This window comes from Phalacrocorax carbo, chromosome 7, assembly GCF_963921805.1.
Source record: "Phalacrocorax carbo chromosome 7, bPhaCar2.1, whole genome shotgun sequence".
Lineage (NCBI taxonomy): Eukaryota > Metazoa > Chordata > Aves > Suliformes > Phalacrocoracidae > Phalacrocorax > Phalacrocorax carbo.
In genome coordinates this window covers 24,176,624-24,198,294 of record NC_087519.1, presented here as the reverse complement: position 1 = coordinate 24,198,294, position 21,671 = coordinate 24,176,624, and the positions used below count along the sequence as shown (strand labels likewise).

The 21,671-nt window shown below is 48.6% G+C and overlaps 1 protein-coding gene across 1 annotated transcript; it reads right to left on the bottom strand.

Moving 5' to 3' along the window:
• Positions 1 to 3: 3 nt before the first annotated feature.
• On the bottom strand, positions 4 to 21,296 carry SORD (sorbitol dehydrogenase). The gene is made up of 9 exons (XM_064456954.1): positions 21,176 to 21,296; positions 17,567 to 17,600; positions 16,685 to 16,849; positions 14,853 to 15,012; positions 12,379 to 12,497; positions 11,852 to 11,917; positions 3,810 to 3,985; positions 2,862 to 2,983; positions 4 to 1,341 (listed from the first exon to the last, which is right to left on the bottom strand). Exons 1-9 carry the CDS (start codon positions 21,233 to 21,235, stop codon positions 1,176 to 1,178), a joined length of 1,068 nt encoding a protein of 355 aa, XP_064313024.1. The 5' UTR covers positions 21,236 to 21,296; the 3' UTR covers positions 4 to 1,175.
• Positions 21,297 to 21,671: the final 375 nt, after the last annotated feature.

The window sequence follows — 21,671 nt, the reverse complement described above, 5'->3', positions numbered from 1 at the left end:
ACATCAGGTAGGTAGCATTTATTGAGGAGAGTTCAGTACTGGCCCAAGAAAGGGACTGATCTCCCAGTATTAAAATTAACATGACTATAATTGAAGATTAGATTTTGTTATCTGCAACCTGCTACCTTGCTAGTACCTCATTCATGGCTCACAAACTCAGCAGGAAGGCCTGATAACCCCCAAAAGTTATGATTCATTTGCAGTGGTAAAACCTTTGAGTGATGCTGTCCCCTTTCTTCTCGCCTGTGCTTCCCTCCACGCTAAAAGCGAGCTGTGCCCGCAACTGCAACCCCTCCTTGGGAGTCACATAAGGACAGGGTTCTCTGCAGTCCCAGGTGAAGACAGGGCAGTTTACCAGCAAACACACTCCAGCCCACTCTGCAGAGTTCCTTTCTGCCCAACAGGGAGCTGCTGGGGGTGCTTACACAGCAGATATGGTCGCACCTGGCCTCCAGACAACCTTCTCCAAAAAAGCCCTGGGCTCTGGGCTTTGGGCCCACAGTTTGCTATTTGCAAAGAGCATGGAGAGAATGACCTGAATGTGCAGATGCTTCCCACAGAGATGGTCTGGCCAGGCTTTGTTCACAGGCTGTTACAGTCCCTAAGCATCCCCAAGGGAAGGTGCGACTGGAAGGCAGAGTATTTACATAGGGCTATCCTGTGCCCACGGATTGCAGTATGGCAAGAGCTGCAGCAAGCACAGCCCCAGGGCAGAGCTGGGGCGGGAAGGTGGAGCGCCAGCATCGCATCTCTGTCCTTGCTTTGCCCATGTGGCTGGTGACACCCTCCGGCAACGCGCCTGCATGGACAAACCCCGCGGCCATGCAGGTGGCTCTGCCCAATACATGCAGAGAGACCCGGGCTCTCCTTTGCGTGGGGTCTGCCGGTGAAGAGCCAACCATATGAACCATCATCTCTAACCAAACAGCAGCATTTTGATTCAAACTATTCCCTATTGGTTCTCCATTTGTAGTTACCTGTTAATACTCTAATGGTGGATCCCTCAGTGCCATTCACCCTCATTATAATTTGATTTCCTAGCTCTATTACAAAGCAGCGCCTGCATAAGGTGACTGTGTATACATGCAACAGCCATGCATCAGCCTCCTGCGGCTTCATGCTTTCCATCTCAGGCAGGCGGTGTAACGAGGGAGAGGGCCAGGCAGCATGGCATCTCAGGGGTTGTGGTCAGTGGGGTCACACTTCAGCATGACTTTTACCCCCTCGCCCCTCTTGGTGATCTCGAACGCCTCAAGAGCCTTTTCCAGGGGGAAGCGGTGCGTAACCAAGGGCTTGACATTGATCCGCTTGGATGCAAGCAGAGCAATTGCTATGGGCCACCTGCAAGGGAAACAGAGAGCAGGAGATGAGAGCAGTCACCAGTTGGTGACCCATGGAAAGAACACGGAGGAGCCTGGTTTCATTACAGTAATTTCTTCAGGCCAGGCAACCAAGGGGAATTTTGCCCACCAACAATCTTCCAGAGGGGGAACCTCATACATCAGGCATAGGAGATGGGACAAGACAACTGCTTTGAGCTATTGAGAACTGAGAAGGCAGGCACTGCTATACACGGACAGCTTGTGGTACATCACCCTCAAGAGGCTGAGTAAGTGAAAATCACAGGGAACAATTATACATCTGAAGCATCAATTGAAAAACAAAACTGCTGTGTGCCCCTCTCCTCCTATCCTGCCTCCTTGCTTGCAGACTGATCACTGTGGAGTTCAAACTCACCAACTTGGCACAGGGAGAAAGGAAAAGCTTCAGTCAGCTTCCAGTCTCCTGTTTGATGGAGACTCATGCAATTTGGTTGCCTTGCTGCTCCATTTGAAGGGGCCAAATTAGAATGATGGGGATATAAAGGACGCAGCAGCTAATCTAATTCCCAAACAGCCTACTTGAAGAAATTTCTCATTTTAAGGAGCTTGACTACATTTCATAAATCATTCCTGGAAAACAACCTCTACAGACTAAGCACAAATTCCTGCTCTGCTAGGAAGAAACTACAGCTCTGAACACAGCAGAAGCAGGCTGGAAGCGTGCAGTGCTGGGTCTTGAGCCCTGCCCAAGAACAAGACCAAAGAGAGAACAGCTGACCATTTCCTGCCTTCAGGGCAAGGCCAGCTTTCAGTACACTGAAAGACCTGCCTGTCCACAAGCCGTCCAGCTCAATTCTCCATAGAGAGCGCACACACCTTCAAACTGGCTCCAGATATATCTTCAGCTCCCGTATCACTTGCCTCAAAACTGACAATATAACAGTTAGGAAGGAGGATGCCAAGAGGAAGCTAACTTTTCACAAAGCAGTGGCGGGGTTCTCTGCGAGGCCAAGCTGCTGCTTAGAAATCTCCCAGCACAAAGGGTTGAAGCAGCTAAAAGCTGTGTGTGCCTCTCTGTCATGCCATGAGCCAGCACACTTGTGGACAAGCCAGTTTCCTCCAAAACACCCCCAGCATCTGACCTTCCCTTTCTACAGGGCATGAGTTGAAGGCACAAATGCTAATTATGATTTTTCTTTTTTCATTTTGGCCTGCTTGCTTACAGCAAAGTAAGGGTTTGCTGGGTCTCTTGCTTTCTTTACACCAAATACTGCATGAAATAGGACAGTGGGACAACCCAGCTGGGCTGCTTTGGTGTGGTCAAGTTTGCAGTGCAGGGCTCTTCCAGGAGCCAAGGCAGAAAATGCAAGGCACATCACTCACACTGTCTGCACTGCAGCACTGGTATTTCAGTGTGACATGAGGTTTAACCAAGTGTAAGAAAAACCAGCCTTTTCCATGTCATCTCTCCTTGTGGAAAGCAAGACTTTCTTAAGGAGAGACTTGGAGACACATCAGGCCACGCTGCACGAGACTCACGTGTTGCAGTAGCGGAATATCCCCCGGATATCCACCTCCCGCACAGCGGCATTCACAATGGGCACGGTGACCATATCAGGCCCCAGCCCCACCAGCACCAAGGTCCCACCAGAACGAGTGGCCTGGAGAACAAACACACAAATATGTTATATTTTGCAAAAAAACAGTCACCAGAGCCTACACAGAGGTTTGTAAAAAAATAAAGCCACACTTTGTGGCTGTAATGGACTGTCCAGGGCACAGCAGAGAAGCCAGAGGAGAGGCAGGATGCTGTAAGGAACCCTTAAGCACGAAACATGCAATAAACAAAGCTTAAAAAGCAGTCTTTCAAAAATTCTTGAAGGATTTTGGTAGCTAAATGTCATTCTGAAAAATGACAGGCACTTAGGAGTACAGAAAGTACTTTTTGGATTTCAATGGGAAAGATTTAAAACTAAGAGCCTGAGGCTCCACTGGAATTTCTCTTTTTGCAGCTTGTCTCCTGTTGTTTCATTGTGAAACTCTGCACTCTTTCTCCATATCCTCCCATTAGGCAGTTCGTGACAGCAAAACATCCCTTCCTTAACTGCTTTCTTCACCTGCTAGAATTAACTTTCTTAATTATTCCCCTTATTTGGACTAACTTCAACTTAATGGAAGAGCAGCCCTACTTGTACCAGCTGCCTGACACTCCTGCATAGCCAAGCTTGGGTTTCAGGGTCTTCTTACTGTAGACTCTTTGAGAGCACATGAGCATCTAATCACACAATTATCTCCACGCTGTCTGCAAAGACATTAACTCTTTAATTGTCTCTTAGTTTGTTGTCTAATGAGCACCTTCTCTCCCCCACACCAAGCCCATTGAAATTAAACACTATGGGAGCAAAACAACTGTCATTCACTGCTGCATCCCAGAAAGAGGAAAGCCAGTGCCATCACTGCACTACCATGGGGACAAGTGGTACTCACATAAATGCCAGCCTGGATGCAGGCTTGCACTCCTGTACACTCCACAGTTATCTCGGGCATGCAGCCAAGAAGATTTTCCACTTTGGAGGCCACCTCCTGTGGGGTCTCGTTCTTTACCTGAATGGTGAAATCTGCCCCCACCTCCTTGGCTTTTTGCAGGCGAGAGGCAGATAAATCTGGGGAAAGACAAAACAAGTCAAGAACAGGAGCATTATATAAAGCAGAAGGGGAGCAAGAACCTGAGCCTGCAATGTGCTTCCTACCTCCATCTGATGTCTCAACAGAGCCACCTTCTTTGGTGACCAGCTGTCAACTATCTCAGAAGAGAAGAGAGTATTTGTTACATAGTAGGAGAAGATGGAAAACTCCAGTCCACTAGCACCTTCTCAAGAATTTACGTAGACCACCCAGACCAAAGGGCTTCCCACCCTTTATGTAAGTAGGCCACCATCAAGGAGCCCTGATGGAAGCACACTCATCTGGGGTGCTTTGAAGAGGTTGAAGTATAAACTCACAGATGAAAACCACACCATGCAAAGCAATGTCCAAGCGAAAGAACAGCTGTCACTGCTAGACACGAGGGGTATCTTCTAGGAGAACATCAGTTCATAGATCTCCCAGTTTCTCTTTGGTACTGCAGAAACATCAAGAGTGTGCCAAGACAAACAAGAAGGCCAAAGAGCATGCACATCAATGCAGGAACTGCAGCACGAACAGCCATGGCCGAGCACTGGTGTGGTGCTGTGCCTGCCCTGGGCTACTGCATGTTGCTGTTCCAACACTCACCACAGAGCCGAGGAACCTCAGCACAGGCAAAGGCAAAAGACAGCAGGAGGGCAGGACAGACAGGGCAGTGCTGACCTACGCCTGCCCTGTCTGAACACTGCTGTGTGTCTTAACAAAGCTGCCACTGTCTAGCCCTGCACTGCCCAGTGCCTCTCAGGCCATGACTCTTTCATGAAGCAGCTTCACTAATTCACATGGGAACTTAATCCACTAAGTGAAAAAGGGCTGTAAAAACCCGTTTTACATACACTCAGCAAGTTAACCTAGGAAGGAGCCTACAATGAGGCAAAAAACTACTACTCACTTTTGCATTTTCCTTCTCTGGCTCTCAAGATGATTTGCTAGTGCTCACATCCTCAAGGACATCTCTCAAAGAGCACTAGGGAGAGGCAAGGTTGCTCTGACCTTGCACCCTGATGGCTCAGAAATCACGTAGCTATGGACAGCACAGCACCAAGAAACCTTTCTGACAGAGACATTGGGCTCAGAGGATCATTTATGCGGCCATTTCACTTCTAACAGTACCGGATGAGCGCAGATCACGAGCTCTCTCAGAACTTCCTCAATGAACCACCAGCAGATGCTTTCAAACAAATGAACTGCAGAAAGCATTAGTTGGCAACATCACATGCATCCCTGCTGTTACAGGCCTCTCCCATCCTTTTACCCTCCTTGTAACAGCACTAGAGGCTACTGATCACCTCTCAAGGCAGTTTCCGCCACAGATGAATTAGCAGGCAAACCCATAAGAAAAAGGGAGTGGATCTGGTAATATGGTGGACCTTGGATATCTGATTAACAAAGAGCAACAAAGCTGGTGATGCTAAATGTCTGTGAGGGCATGGCTGTACTCTTGACAGTGCTAAAATATCTTCTGAAGATCCATAAAACACTTTGCACCATGGAGCGAGCTGCCCTGGCTGGTAGCCATGCTGTTTGCCTCTTCTCTTCCATGTCCCCTGGAAGGATGCCACCCATCCCTCTCCAGGCACCACTGGTGACCAGGACATCTACGGAGATGAGGAGGTGGACAGCAGAAAAGTGGCATTTCCCAAGCAGAAACAGCCTCTTTGCCTTGCACTGAAGCAGAGGTCTACAGGAGCCTGTATGTTGGCACTGGAAAAGACATCCAGATGAAAGGAGAATAAAACTGAAGATTTCCTAGACCCAAGATTGAGGGGTGGGAACTGTCTTCTGCCACAGGTCCTAGGCTTGAAGACTCGGAAAATCATGCCTTTGCCAGGGGCACATTTGTCTCCAGGACACACAGCATACGCACCACAAAGAAGAAAATACTGCTCTCGCCAGGACACAGTCTTCAGAAAATTCAAAGATGGGGGTAGGGGGAAATATTAAAGGAAAAATAGAAGGAGGGCAAGGCCACTTCTCCTGCCATGAGCCACTCTAACTCAGCCCCAGCGCTGGAAGAAAGCCACGCCAGAGGACCCACCCAGCCCGTCATGCAGCAAACATGATGTTACTTACAGCTGGGGCAAGCCATGGACATGCTCCCACAAGAAGCTGGAGGGCTTGGGAAGCTGGGTGCAGCCACACCCACCAATATGAGCACCCAAGTGATCTGCAGAAGGATCTTCAAGAACAGAGAACAAAGAGTAATAAAATGCAGACGAAGGAGGAAAAGCCAAGGCTGAAAGTAAGGGCAGCATCGCCCCGGAAGCCTTGATGTGCATTCTCATTCCTATGGCTGCAGGAGGCATCAGTCATATCTGTCCCTCCCAAGCTCTGAGTATTGGGCCTCGGGCCCTGTGTACAGTAAAGCTTGACCCTCTGCTAGTGGAGGAACACTCAGAGACCTCCCAAGCAGCAAGAGCTGTTATTTTTGATGCACCTGAAGAGCTAAGAAGCACTTTGGCCTGGCATGGCTGGTGTCTCCCAAACCTCAGTGTACAGCAAGGAGACTACAGGGGCTCAACAGTGCTCCAAGCAATGGACCAAACGCTCCATAAAGTGCCCTACTCAAAACACCAGTGTGCAGCAGATACAGCTGGATTTAGCTGCTTGTAGTATCTGCCCACTCATTAATATATTTTATATTGTCTCTTTGGCAGAAATATATCCAGAGGCAGTGTCCTGGAGCAAGAGGAGAGACAGGCTGTCCTGCCAGCCAATGCATTTCAAAGTGGCCACAAAAGTTGCTCTCAGGCAGCAAAACCCTACACTTCTCCTACAGTTGGCCTATGGTTTGTTGATCTGCTCAGGAAGAAAGTCCTCACAGCAGCAATACCGTCAGACCCGTCAGGACTGTGATAACATCTTGGTACACCTGGCCTAAGTGAATCACTGCTAAGCACTTACTGAAGTTGACAGATCTGCAGGTTCTCAAATGAGAAGGTTACCATACTGTTTAGAGCTCCAGACACTTGTGAGTCTTGAGAAGAACCAAGTCGTTTGGATTTTAAACCTTACTGTGGCTGAACCCCACAGAACTCTTGGGAAGCTGGTCAATTATACAATTAAAGGGTTGCATCTTACCTCTAGTCAGAAATTTGTTTTTACTTCCCAGCCTGGAAGCGAAATGAAATTATCTGGAGCTAATTAAAGTTTTGGCTGCCAGAGTAAGAGTAGCCCATTCTTGCATCTCTGCTCCCACGGAAGTTATCAAATTACATTTAAGCTTCTCATGATGGTTTATGAGCCAATTTAACAGGCAAATATTCTTGAAGCTCTCGCACTTCCTATGTTGATCTTCTTTCACAAAGGAGTGATTTATATCTCTGTCCAGTTATTCACCTTCCCTGACCTTGACTTCCAGGCTTTCTGGAAGCACCAGCACCCAGGACTTCAGATTTAGATAGCGCAAGGGGAATAGCTTCCCTTAAGTAGGAATTACTAAGTGTACTTTTAGTGACAGACAAGAGTGAGGCAAAACAGCCCAACACTGCCATATGAATACCCAAACTGTCACTTCACTTGCTGGGGAATAAGGCTGCTCTTTTAGATGCCTCTAAGGAGAAAAACAGCTTTTCAGAGGAACACCAATGTCCACAGCAAGGCAGAAGGACAGAAGGTTGCCCATAAATACCAATCACACCCACTCAGGAGCAGAGTGGAAAAAGCCATAGACCTTAGGGAAGAGTAGATGAGGACCCATGAAACAAACTGATCTTCTGCACCCAACTGCAGTCCATTAAATAAATCAACCCCCTCCCACACAGCAAAAGAGAGAACTCTAGTCTGTCAGCAATAAAGCACTTCCGGAAGAAAAGCAAAGGTTATAAGAAGCACTAACACCTTTTATCAGGCAAGCTGCCATATCTGGGAGGAAGGGCAAGCTTTGGCACACACAAGCCTTTAGAAGGGTAGAGCTGACCATTAGTCACCAGCTACAGTGCCAGCTGCTCTTGGGAGTCCCAGAGAAGGGAGCTGAGCCCTCGGCAGAGACGTAACTTTCAAGAATTCATTGACTCCATGTGTGCCAAAGACACTCACCACAGAAGCTGTAGGAGGTGAGTTCTCCCCAGGTCAGGAAAAAGCTCTTCTAGATATTTCTATATTGGTGCGTGGCTTGTCAAAATAAACACAAACATTTAAAGCCTTAAATGCTGTGCAGACAAAGCTCTTCACTGACAAACACATCACAAAAACTCCAGGCAATGAATTTAAAGGATCTGGTAGAAAAGTACAAGAGGGCCTTTGTGGGCAGACAGTCACCTCACAGGTATTGGCTCCTAAAGCCGACACAACAAGCACTTCCTTGAGAAGGGCAGCAAAATCCCCAGTGGCAATGAGCCAACCTAAACCCATTCCTCAGCTCATGTCACATGCAAATATTTGACTAGGGACAGCACCTCCATGGGTGTCTCTGAGCATCTCAGCCAAACAGCTCTCACATGGGAGATGTCTACAAGTCAGGATCATTACCTAGGCCAACACATAAAGAAAAGCTGGGGTCAATTCCATGTAGCCAAGTTTGCTGATGCTACAAACCAGGTACCAAGAACTTCCTATGGCTGCTTGGAGCCTATGGCACATGCCATACAGACCTGCTTGCCAAAGGTCCCTAGGAGCAGTCTACAGGCAGAAGCAACAGCAGCTCCCAGTGTTATAGGGAAGAATACACCCAGGCAGGACCAGGAATGGGGCAGCAGGCTGAATCAGCTGCCTCAGCTTCACCAAACCCCTGCCAGCTCAGATAGCCTTTCCCACCCAAGGACCGGGTTACCCACCAGCCCCTGCGCCAGCTCAGCTCAGCTCAGCAGCAAGGTTTCTCATACGTGATTCAAGCGGCAGAGTTGCTTTTCCTGCTATAGCAACCATCATCCTCAAGTGACAAGTCTTCACAAAATGTGACTGATCACATCCACCAAACACACGCCTGCAGGGTGGGCAGAGCAAAAAGCACCCTGGACTTGGCAGCAAGAGGATTTAGGGAGGAGAAGGCAATAATCTGTCTTGGTTTTGACATGAGCTCTACTGAATAATGCTTCCGCAAAGGTAAGAGGGTGGGACTTGAATTTTGCCTCTCAACCCAAAATGGAAACACAGTAATAGTGAGGTCAGAAATACACCTGGCCCAAAACGTGGGAGGTTTGCAGCAACCTGTGCTCATTGTCTAGTTATACCTGTAACCACTCCTTCCAGTCCACCACTGCTCAGAAGGATCAAAGAGTAGTAGAAACACCACTTCCAGGCCTTGTCAAAACCCCAGGTGGAAATTTCAACCAGGGAACCCCTGAGGTTACTCCAGCTCTCAATTCTTCTGGGCAAGCTACACAGAGAAGAGCCTGACCCTTGAGGAGAGGTGGAGGTAGCTGGGCTGGGTACCCAGTGCAATGAGAAGTGGGGATTGAACGGCTGTCTGGAACAACCAGAAGGGCAGTGGCAAAGATGATGGAGACTAATTTCAGTTGTTGTATTCAGAGAATACAAGGGGAAATATCCACAAATGGCAGTTTGTAAGTGGACCCCAGAAAAAGCTTCTTCACTAGGAGGTGGTGCAGTCCTGGAGTAGATACCCAGAAAGGCGCGATCTCCATGCTCAGCGGTTTTCCAGCCACAGCTAGGCAAAAACATGGCTGCAAGCGGCAGTGGACTAGAAACCTACAGGACACAATTATGCAAGGAAGGCCCATTTCTGAAATGCAGGGACCCTGAAAAGGTCATTTCAGTCATTGCAGATAATAGGTGGAAAATGAACACCCCAGCAGGACAGCAAAAAGACAGGGAGCAAAAGAGAACTAGAGAGGGACAATGTGGCTGGACACAGAAAGGACTGTGAAAACACGTCTGGGTCACCACCTAGCACTACAAGCAGAAGGAAAAAAACCTGCTCAGAGCACATTTCTAAGAATAGCTCCAAAGAGTATAAAATATGCTATGTTGCCTGGTCTGCATGCCTAGGTGACAATTAGAAGCAAATATAATCAGGGTCTGTAAGTACTACCAGGAAGATGAAACCTGTGGTAGGTTGCAGCAAGTGCCCAGACCGTTCTCCTGGTGAAAAGGTAAGTACCTGCACAAGGTGTACGCGGGTTGATGATCTGTTGCATCAGGTGGCTGAGTTGCAGGAAACAGTTAAAAGGCTGTGCATTATTAGTGGAGCCAAGGCAGAGATAGACAGGCAGTTTCAGACCCATGTTCCTGTAGCAGACACCACTGACAACGAGCCACCTTGGATCCTGGTGACCCACAAAAGCAGGGCCCCACTTCAGTCTCCACTCTCCCGCATCAACACCAACAACAGATATGAAACTTTAACAGCTGCAGACACTTACGAGCAAGGTCTGCAACTGTACCAGCAACACTGAGTGAATACTGTAAAAAGAGGTGAGTGCTCATAGTGGCTGACTCTCTGTTAAAAGGCACTGAGGTGCCCATCTGCCAACCTGACAGGGAGTCACGAGAGGTTTGCTCCCTTCCAGGACCTAAGGTCTGAGACAATGCTGAGAGTGTGCCACAACTTGTCAAGAGCACAGATTATTATCCTCTGTTACTCTTGCATGTGGGCACAAATGATGCTATAAGCCAGAGCCTGGGCAGAACCAAGGAAGACTATAAAGCCCTGGGGGAGCAAGTGAGAAATATTGGTGCCTTAGGCTAACAAACAAAGAAGGTCTAGTTGAAGATGGGAGGGTTGGGGGTAGCCTTGGCTGCAGTGACTACAAGATGGTGGAGTTCAGGGTCCTGCATGGTAGAAGCAGGGCAATAAGTAGGATTACAGCTCTGCCAAGAAGGACCTAGGAGTGCTGGTGGACAGCAAGTTGACCCTGAGCCAGCAATGTGGCCAAGAAGGCCAACAGCATCCTGGGGTGCATTAAAAGGAGTGTGGCCAGCAGGTCAAGGGAGGTTATCCTCCCCCTCTACTATGCCCTAGTGAGGCCACATCTGGAGTACTGCATTCAGATCTGGGCACCACAGTTCAAGAAAGACAGGGAACTACTGGAGAGAGTCCAGTGGAGAGCTATGAAGATGATCAGGGGAGAGAAGACTGAGGGGGGATCATATCAATGCTTATAAATATCAAAGGGTGGGTGTCAAGAGGATGCAGCCAGACTCTTTTCAGTGGTGCCCAAAAACAGGACAAGGGGCAATGGGCACAAGTCAGAATGCTGGAAGTTCCACCTAAACATGAGAAAAAACTTCTTCACTGGTCTACTTGCTCAAGCAGGTGGGTTGGATGAGATGATCTCCAAAAGGACTCTTCCAACCCCTATCATTCTGTGATTATGTGATCCTCAAGGCTTGATCTATGAGCCAAAGGCAAAACACAAAGCTGAGGTCAGAAGAGCTCAAAATGGAAAAAAAAAAAACAACAGTCAGTGATCAGAGGTACCAGGAGCAAGCAGAGCTTCTATAACTCAGAGCTTTGTCATACATATTGCTTCTTCCTAAAAGACCAGCTCAAAGTCTGAAAAAGGTCTCTAGGCTTGATCCAAGGACCACTCATTAGACTCTGGCTTATTCTCCTTGGAGCACTGTAGCTACTCCACCCACACAGTTTGTGGTAGGAAGCAGAAGTTGTTATCCTGGTCCGCTACCCTAGCAGAGAAGTACCAGTTGCAACCTGCACCTTCTTACAGATCCCAATTAGTGCAAAGATCAAAGTCTTGTCCTGGGGAATGAGGTGTTCATTACAATTCCCTCCGGACAGGCATGCTACTACTCCATTCATGAACAGACCTTCCACTGTGCTTGGTCTGCCTTCCCCAGCAGTTACCCTGAAGGAATAATGTGGAAATAGTCGAAGTGGTGTATTGTGGGAAAGAGGCACACTCTTAAGGGTTAGAAGGACTTACCTGTAATTACCACAGCTGCTGCACCCATCATCTTAGCAACAAGCACATTAACAAGGCCAATTGGTCCTGGGTACAAAAGGGAGAAAGAGAACATAGACAACTGCCAGACAGCACCAGCCACAGGCTCCAAACATGCCCAGAGCTCAGCATGTTCCTAGGCTTAAGGAGGCTCCAACTGTGATTCCAGGTGGACAGGTCTGGGATCACAGCATCACCACAATCCCAGGGCAGTGAGACCAGCTGCTGAGAGAGCAGCTATTTCTACACAAGGGACCACCTGCTCCTCTGCTCTGTCGAGCTGGTAGGCTCAGCACACCCAGACACTGCACTTTGCATTCGGGCTGTTCAAAATGCAGCACTGTAAGTGCAGCATGGGCAAGGACAGACTCAAGGTCCTACCTGGCATTCCTGTAACTCTGCCATGACCCACGCTTACAGCAGAGCCTAGAAGCACAGCCTGCACACTGTCCATCCCCCTCCACACTGTGCCAGGCAGAGAACCCAAGGACTGAATACGTTCACCATACCAGAGCCGGACACGAAGACTTTGCTTCCCAGAGTGACTCCTGCCCTTTTGCAGGCATGGATCCCCACTGAAAGGGGCTCGATAAGGGCGCCTTCTTCAAAGGTGACATTATCTGGAAGCCTGCAAGGACCAGACACATGCAACAGTCACCAAAGAGGTTTATGAGGGTGATGAGGAAAGCCATGACACTCGAAAACCAAACACGGGTCTGAATCACAGCAGCAAAACACACTCTCACCCTTGGTTTGAGAAATGCAGGGCTGGAAGGCATTTCAAGAGGTTATATTGCCTCCTTCCCTCCTCTGAAGCAACATCAAGTACACCTAAACCACTTACCAGTGAGGTTTGCCTAAGCGACAAACGGAGATCCACAAACTTCCCCACACCATCTTGCCAGTACTTGGCGAGTCAACCCTAAAAATTTTTTGCTGCTCACTCCCCTTGGAAAAAAACCCACAGTTGTGTATGCATCACTTCGAAGGCCACCCTATGGCTGGGACTCATCAGTGAGCTCCCAGACCCCTCACCTGGGTTGAATTCAGCTCCATGCTTTCAGAAAACATCTTGCTGCCAACAGCAATGCCACATCAAGCCAGATCCAGGTCTCCCCATCACGCCCTGGATGTCCTCCCCTGATGCACCAAGTGCTTCAATCGATGGACTGGTCCCACCATACACCCTCCCAGCAGTAAGGGAAAATGTGTACAGTGGGTACAAAACACCTTTTGGACAGAAACAGCACTGTAATGCAGCTAGCATAAGTGATGGGAAACAGCAGAGGGAGGCGAAGCCCTTCTGAACTGCTGACAGAAATAAATCCCATTTCCTCCAGAAAGCCATCAGCATGGGCTCTCATACAGCGAGTGCCAGGAGCTGTGTCTGCAAGGAAAGCCTTTCTGACAGCCCTGGGAAGCTTGAGGTCAGATGTCAGCCAGGCCAACGCAAAGACAAAGTAACAGAAATGACAGTTGTGGGAAGGCAGCTGTAAAATGTCTATATGTCCCTTATCTCCTGGAGGCACTGAAGGGCTGACTCTAAAAGTTCGGTTGCCTGAGAGTTTGGCATCACATTTGCTCCTACTGGGTCTGGGTACTGCCCCATCAATGGGGAAGGCAGCTTTGCAGCATGATCCCACCTCCATCAAATTACTCTGTCCGCCTGCAGAGGGATAGACAACACCTGCCCAAATATGTGAGAACCCAGTGAGCTCAGCCATTATATTTTCCTAGCAAATCTGGGCTGGCAGAATAACTTCATGTCAGGGAATCTGCTCTGCATCAGACGGCCACAGCATTGCTGATTTGGACCCAGGAGCACCAGATCCAGGCTTTGCATTTCTTAAAAAAAAAAATGTAGCCGAAGTAATATTTACTCAAATTGGAGTAAAAAGCAGATCTCTCCCTGGAAGAAGACAGCTACAAATGAGTCGCTTCCTCCCAGGCAAAAACTCGTGATGTTGTCAGAAAATGTTATCTTAACAACACACAGGAAATCAGTGACAGGGGGTCTGGACATTGTGAAGTTAGTCCCATCCAGACCGGCACCTCATCTTGACAGCAGCTGCTTGGGATCCACTTTGAAAGGAGCTTCCTTCCTTAGGATTCCCATGAGATGAGTATTTGAGTGCCTCCTCCTTATTGATTTGATCCTGAATGCTTCCTCTGCAGACACCAAAGATTAATCCTGAGGATGTTCCTGCTCATGGAACTACTGGCTCCACACAGTCTGATAAACAACAAGCTCCACAGGTAGACAAGTTTCACATGGTCACTACCTTAGACTGTTTTTAATTCCTTGTGTAAATGAACTTATGTGGGTATGATGTTGCAGAGGTTTATTTGGGTTTCTAGTGTATATTCCAGAGTACTTAAGGCCAGACTTGCTTATAAGCAAATACGTCAGTCCTGCCATAATTAAGAACATACTCAAGCTTGCTGAACTGGATACGAAAACAGATGTGTAATGTTGGAAGCTTAGCAGGGTCACTGCTTCCTGTTCCTCTAAGGAGGATGACTTTGTTTCAAATGACAGAGCAAGGTGTCAGCAGTCAATGTGGTGCTTCCTGAAAACCAGCAGTAAAGCTAGCTCAGCTCAGAGAATCAGACAAAGACCTTCAGGCACCATCCTAAGAAGGTAAGGATATAAAATGACAACAGAAAAGAAATGAAGAGCAGGAAGAAAATGGGAAAAAGAAAATAATTAAAGGGTAAAGCAGTGGTGACATTCCAGGAAATGTGCAAGAAATGTTTATGTCTGGCACCAGAGGGAATAAACTACACCTTCCTGACAAACCCTTTGCAAAATGGCTGCCATCCAAGCCTTATACATGTTATTTATGGATCAGAAAACAATTAAACCTGTTGCCTTCAAGAAAAGAGTGCTCACTGCAATACTCAAAAGGGCCAAGAGGCAACCGCTTCAGCTAATCCTCCCCCCAGGAGTGTATATTTCTCTGCAGAGGGAGCACCAACTAACTTGTAGCAGTAGCTGGCACTGTGCTTGTAGTAGCGGCACAAGTTCCCATCATCAGGAGGCGTCGCGCAGAAGAAGATGGTTGGAGACAGGTTATAGCGGCCAGTTTTGCAGAACTCATCCATTTCTCTTGGGACACCGGGCTCGATTGCTACTCGATCACCTGCCAGGGTGAAAGCGGACTGTGTTACTCGGGAAAAAAAAGTGGGCGCATAGGTATGAGTGACACCAAACAACCACGGAAAACAGCATGAAACCCTGGCACAAGAGAAGCATGAGGGACATCTCTGAGAAAGATCATGCTGCATGCATCAGTCAAGTTCCTAACAATTCCTTCACCGTGGCCTCACCACCAAGGTCTTCACAGTTTCTTGAAAAGAGACGGTGTTCCAGAGGCACAGACACAGAGCAGATGGAAGCTCAGTCACACACAAACCTCTCTCCAGCTGCCTTGCACTCAACCTTAGCAGATGAAAAGGCAGCCCTCACCCCAGGCAATCGTACCATGATCAGATTTCTTTCTGAACTGGTAGTAACTGGAAGAGGAAATAATTAGGAGGTGAGCAGGTGAGCTCTGCTGGCCACCACACTGCCAGCTAGAAAGGGCTGTTCCTTGGGAAGGGACCTCATGGTGCAGAAGCACACTCAGGAGTGAGACAGGACTTATCAGGGAACAGAGACACCTTGATGCTACAGTGGAGTAGCCCAGACTCCTGGAAGGACACATGCTGCAGGACAAATTTGCAAGTACACAAGGGACACAAGACACCCCTTTTATTTGGCAGTGGAAGGCAATCAAAGCCAAATCTCTCAGTGAAGCTCTCCACCTACAGGCTTTCAGTCAGACACAGTGACAAGCAGGAGGATGGAACGAAGTGAAGAGCTGTCTAGCCCATTACATGACCTGTGATACAGCCAACAGGGGATGTCTCGGGGTGAAAGTAGCAGGACAAGCACATACTGAATGTTCTCCCAGCCTCCCATTATATTCAGCTATAGGGCCTCCCAAGCAATTCTCCTCCACCTTCCACCATGTAAACTTTTAGCATCCATGTCATCCTTTGCCAAGGAGGCCTGCGGGTATACTACATCTTAGGTGAATGCTGCACCTGTCTCCCGCTGTCCCATGCTCTCATATTGGAGGAACCAGAGAACAACCTTTATGTGCCTTGTCCCTGCCCTCCATGAGCCTTCAGACCTACGTCACACATCCCTGAGTTGTCTCTCCAGCTCCTAGCTCAAGGAATGAATTTCACCTTCATCTTATTGCCAAGGCACCTCTCTGTAATTCTTGCTAGCTCTCCTGTGTCCTCTCCACCCTGCCCAAGTTGCTATCATCAGCAAACTTTCCAAAATTCCCTGCTCAACCCATTTTCTAGGATATTCATGAGCACAGCAAACTGCACAGGTCACACCATGACACCTGGTACAGTTGCTCCAGTGACCTCTCTCCATTGCAGGAGGCCATTCGCTCCTTCAAGAACACACACAGCAAAGAAATATTAACAGCAGGTTGTTGGCAAAAGCAATGCACATGGTTTCTGAAGCTTTTTCTAGCTTCTTCAAAAGGCACCTTGTACCAGCACACACTCTGCTCTGCATTAAAATAAAGTCAGGCCAGCTCAAGATATCCCAGAATAAAGCACACCTAAGGAATATCATAAACTACAGTGGCCAAGCAGCACAGTGACACTCTTTGAAGGAGAAGGTCACACTGTGCAATTCACAGCTCAGATAAATTTACCTAACAAAAAAAAGCACAGCCTGTGATCAACACATTTTCAGGATCTGATTCGCAGGGAAACAAATAAAAAGACAGTTTTGATTCCAATTACCTTGTTTCAGATGAGTCACTCTTGATCCCACTTTGACGACAGTCCCTGAAGCTTCATGCCCCAACACCATGGGGTTCTTCACAACAAAATCCCCAATTCGACCATGCTGCCAGTAGTGAACGTCAGACCCGCAGATCCCAACAGAATGCATCCGCAGGAGGACCTCTGCCAGAAAAGGAAGAAAGGTTCCTTGCAGAAAAACTTACCTTCTTGGGCACTGGGAGAGCAACACAAGTGCTGTCCCTGTGCCCCAGAGCAAAGGCCAAGCCAGCACTGAAACATCCAAATTTACTAGCATGAAATAAATGTACCAGAATTGCATGTGCATGCATTAGGATGGATGGCATATTCACGAGACACCTGCTGAAATACAAAACTATAGAAGGATTCACAAATCACAAAAGCTTAAAATATGGTAAGACCCCTGTCTTACCATACATACAATCTAAGAGGAGTGTCACTGTTACTGGAACAAGAAAAAAGCAAGTCCATTTCATTTTTCCTTCCCCCTAAGCTGTGATTTCAGCCCTGGAGAGTTAGTGAACCAAATTTCTATCAGCCCATATGCCTAGCCTACTAATATTTAGTCCTGCAATAAGATCACCTGACATGTCCCAAGAGCTATTCAATATGAAATACATGAACTGATGAAACAGGAAGCAAAAAAAAAGGCAGATAGAGGGGTGTATCTGTGACTGCTCCAGCTCCTCCTTTCAAGTAGAAATGCAGCATTATCTGTTTCAGCCACACATACTTTTTTGGGTTATTTTACACTTCCTCAGAAATATTTTACCTCTTTATAATATCAATGAGTGACAAGAGAGTGAGAAAAGAAATAGATCAGTAAAGAAAGCAGAGAGAAGCGGTCATCTCCAGACCTACCATTGGGACCCGGGTCCGGGATTGGGCGGTTTTCCTATGGACAAAAAGAAAAAAAACCAGACATTCAGCTGCTTGTGCATAGCCATGGGAATACCTCATGGAAAGTCAGTCCAGGTGAGCTCCGGTAAATCCGTAGGCAGATGAGGTTTTTGGTTCTGTCTGCTCAATAAGACATTGCTGTGCAACTAGGAGGGATATAAAAGTGCAGTCTACACTTCCTCCCTAAGCTCACCTCATTTTGCTTGCACAGTGGAGTAATGCAGGCATCCATTATAGTGAGCACACAGCCAGCTTGTAAATCCACTCTCCAAATTATTTTGCAGTAATTTCTACTTCCCTGCCCAGCGAAGAGCCACATACTGAACTTTCCCGCCCTGGGACAGCCTCAAGTTTCAGCTGAATTCTTCATCCCGCTAGCTCGCAAAGAAATTCACCTTCTGTAACAAGGAAGATTCTGAACCACCTATTTCTAGGTAGTTCACCTATGAAGCATTAATATTGCAGTGTTTATATTATTATTATAAAACCAGGAAATATTTTTACTACATAACTCAATGTATAAATCAATTGTAAACAAATAATTTGTAAAGTCACTCCTCTTGTAATTGGCATGAAACCTCTTTATGGGATGAATGATAAAACCAGAGTTATAAAAGTAGTTACTTGGCCCAACATCACCTTTCCACCCAAAAGGTCTGCAGGCCTTTTGCCTTCACTGAACTCCTTCAGCTGCCTCAAAACACAAAGGAATAATTTTATTGGGTTTTACAACATCAAGACAGTACGATACCCACCTAGCACCCACCTCTAGGATCACGACTCTAAGAAAAGCCTCACCCAAGTAGTCAGTGCTAACAATGCACTTCACAATCCATCTCCTGCTCAAATTTTCATGCATCTAGACCCCCTTACCCATAGCCCAAAATTGGGCACAGGACTTTTGAGCAGACCTCCTGTTCACACACTTCCTCTTCAAAAATTCGATTAATATACATTAGTGTGCCCACAGTCGGCTATTTCTCCTTGCAAGAGCATCTTCAGTTAGCAAGAAAATTGATGTCTGGATTTAAGAGATGAACAATCACTTTACAGCAGCCCTCCCCATATTAGCTTCACCAGTTAGAAGCTGCTACATAACAACAAACATGAGATTTTCTGCTGCCCTACTGCAGAGAAAGCAGGGTATCCCTTCCTGCTTTTGGGGAGCACTGTTTTGCTTGTTAGCTAATTAAATACATTCTCAATCCCAGGATATTCCTCAGCTCGTACTTTGTACTTCAGCAACCTAAACATCACGAAAAGAGGAATTCTGGAAACACATTCTCGAAGCGCTGCTCTGCCAAAATACTTGCTGAATAATCCGTGCTGTAAGTGGGCAAGATGGCCCCAATTCCATTGACTTAAGTGCAAATCAAAGTACAACTCAGACTACTGAAATTGTCAATGTTCAGAACCATATCTGCATTCTTCTATGCAGGGTGTTTGTTTTGTCCCACTAAGAACACAGCCCAGAACATTATGTTTAAAAGAAGTTGGTCTACATGTAACCTTTTATATAGAAAATGTCCAATAAGCATGCAATCTGGTAACACATCAGAGGTACAGACCACCTCAGCTATCTCAAAGGGACTGAACAGAACAGCCTATGGTGAGAGATAAACCAAGCCAACTTGTAGCTGAAAATGTGGATGTGGCATTCCTCAGCCCAGAAAAAAGGTTTCTTTCAACAACAGCTGTGCCAGAAAACAGACATCTTGACAGGAAGTGAATCCTCCTGCCTGATTTGTAGAAAACAGGGAGTGACCAAGCTGGAAGACCCTGAAGTATTTCAGTACTCGTGTTCTGCTCACTGTTCATTGTTCACTGAGAAGTTCACAGAGACAGCAACTGGTGTAACTGAGGATGTGAAGGAAATGCTGTAAATGTTTTCTGTGAAAGGAGACATATAAAGAGTGGATATGCATAAAAAACCAATAAATCCTCAAGTGGCAGCAAATGTGAGCCTGTGGCAACCACCTAAGGCCAAGAGGAGAATCAACGAAAATGAAGCAACACATTTTCACATGATGCAGGTCAGCTGTTGAAGTCACGGTGACTCTCCCTGAGAGAAACACATCCACAAGAATCAGGAATTACAGGGAAAATTAAGTCACCTAACTTTAGGTATCAATAATGCAGATAACAAGTTCAAAGTTCACTGCCTAGACTCCTTACATGATCAGTGGGGCAATGCAATGAGTGCCATTCACATTGTGGCAAAGAAACTTTAAAGAAGCCCAGGAGGAAAGCACCTTGAGGGGCTGCCAGTAAGGCCAGGGAAGCACTGATGATCACCTCTGATGTCTCCAGCAGTATGAATATCCCCAGGAAAACTCATGCATCTGGGTGTAAGCCAGTTTAGAGACCAGCAACATAGGTAGATGGAGCCAGCATCCACCCTCACAAGTCTCATACACCTTTCTAAACCACTGGGTTTTGGAAACATGTTCTTGAACTAGAGGGACCATCTCTATTCTCCCTCGCTGTGGCGATGCCTTTTATTTCTAGTACAAGTCAGGCTGCACGTGCTTCTCGTGAAATTGCAGCTACATCAAATGTGGCTGGGAGCCACACATGAATTTCCCACATGAACACCACTTAGCCTTTGGCATGTGTCACTTGAGCTGTGCAGGACCGGTTAAAAATCAACTGCTTCCCTGATAATCATCCCCCCAGACAAACTGATGCAGGTCTCCAAAGTCTTTGTGTTCATAAGGGCTCTCTGCCAGAACTGTTTGTATAGAAAACTGCCTGTCAATGTTTGCCCACGTAAATCTTCCTTCCCTGATTTGGCACTTGCGAAACTGGTAAACTAAAATCTCCAGCATCACCACAGCAATTCAGCACCTGGGAACAACCAAGCATTCACAGTTAGAGAAGCAGAACCAGTCTGCAGCACCAACCAAAACTATAGTACTCCACAAGGGTACTCCAGCACACGCACAGGTGTGAACCAGGCAGCTGCTCCCACTGAACCCTCCTTCCTGCTCTTCACCTGGCTCTCACCAGCCCAAAGAAGCAACATGTCATACTCCATTTCTGCTTTCTGGGAATGCCTTGTTCATGGGACTGCCTACTGAACAGCTCCCCGTCCCCTCCTTCCCCCCGCACGACCCTTAGCCATGGGCTAAGGGGCACCCCCGGGCTTTGGGCTCACCGCTTGCCCCACGGGTCAGCCACCCACACCCCCCCCGAGCATTGGGGCAGCCACTGCCCTTCCCCGCTCCCAGCCCGGGGCCAGTTCAGCTCACTGACCCGGCACCAGTCGGGGGAACCGGGGGTGGTGGTGGCGACAGACGGATGCCCCTCGCCTCGGTGGCGGGGACTTAGCCCCAGCGGGCCCCGGCCCCGCTGGGAGCTGCCTGCCCGCGCGGCGGGACGACCCGCCCCGGCCCCGCTCCCCGCCACGCCCGCCCGGGACGCGCCGCGGGGCCGCCCCCGCCGCCATCCGGCTCGGGTCCCCGGCCCGCAAGGCCGCCGAACGCGGCCGCGGACCCCAGCCCCCTCCGCCCGGGCCCCGCCGAGCCGAGCCGCGGCGGCACCGGGGCGGCCTGCTCCCCCGGCCCGTACCAGGCGCAGGTCCCCGGCTCGGTGCACCACCACGGCCAGGTTCTGCCCCGGCGCCGCCATGGCTCAGCTCCGCTCCGCGCGGCTGGGCTCAGTGCGGCGCCCGGGTCCAAAGGCCGGCAGAGGCCTCCCGCGGTGGGGCCGGCCCTCTGCCCCCGGTCGCCCTCCGCGCTAGGCCCGGCGCCGCCCCCGCGGCACGGAGCGGGCAGGCCTGGCCCCAGGCTCTGGCACCAGACCCAGGGCCCGGCTTGGCCCCAGGCCCTGGACCCGGACCCAGGCCCAGCCTGGCTAGACCTCCCCCAGAGGGCGCCCGGAGCCCGGCAGGCAGCAGCATTGGGTCCCTTCAGCTTCCCCCCGGCACTCACAGTGTCTGGGGAGCAGCTTCAGCTGGGGGCCACTGTCTGCCCTCCCTGCACCTCTGCCCTGGCCAGATGTGGCTTGGGCACAGACGCAGCGGTACCAGTGTTTCAGAGTGTGACTGGATGCCACAGGCTGCATC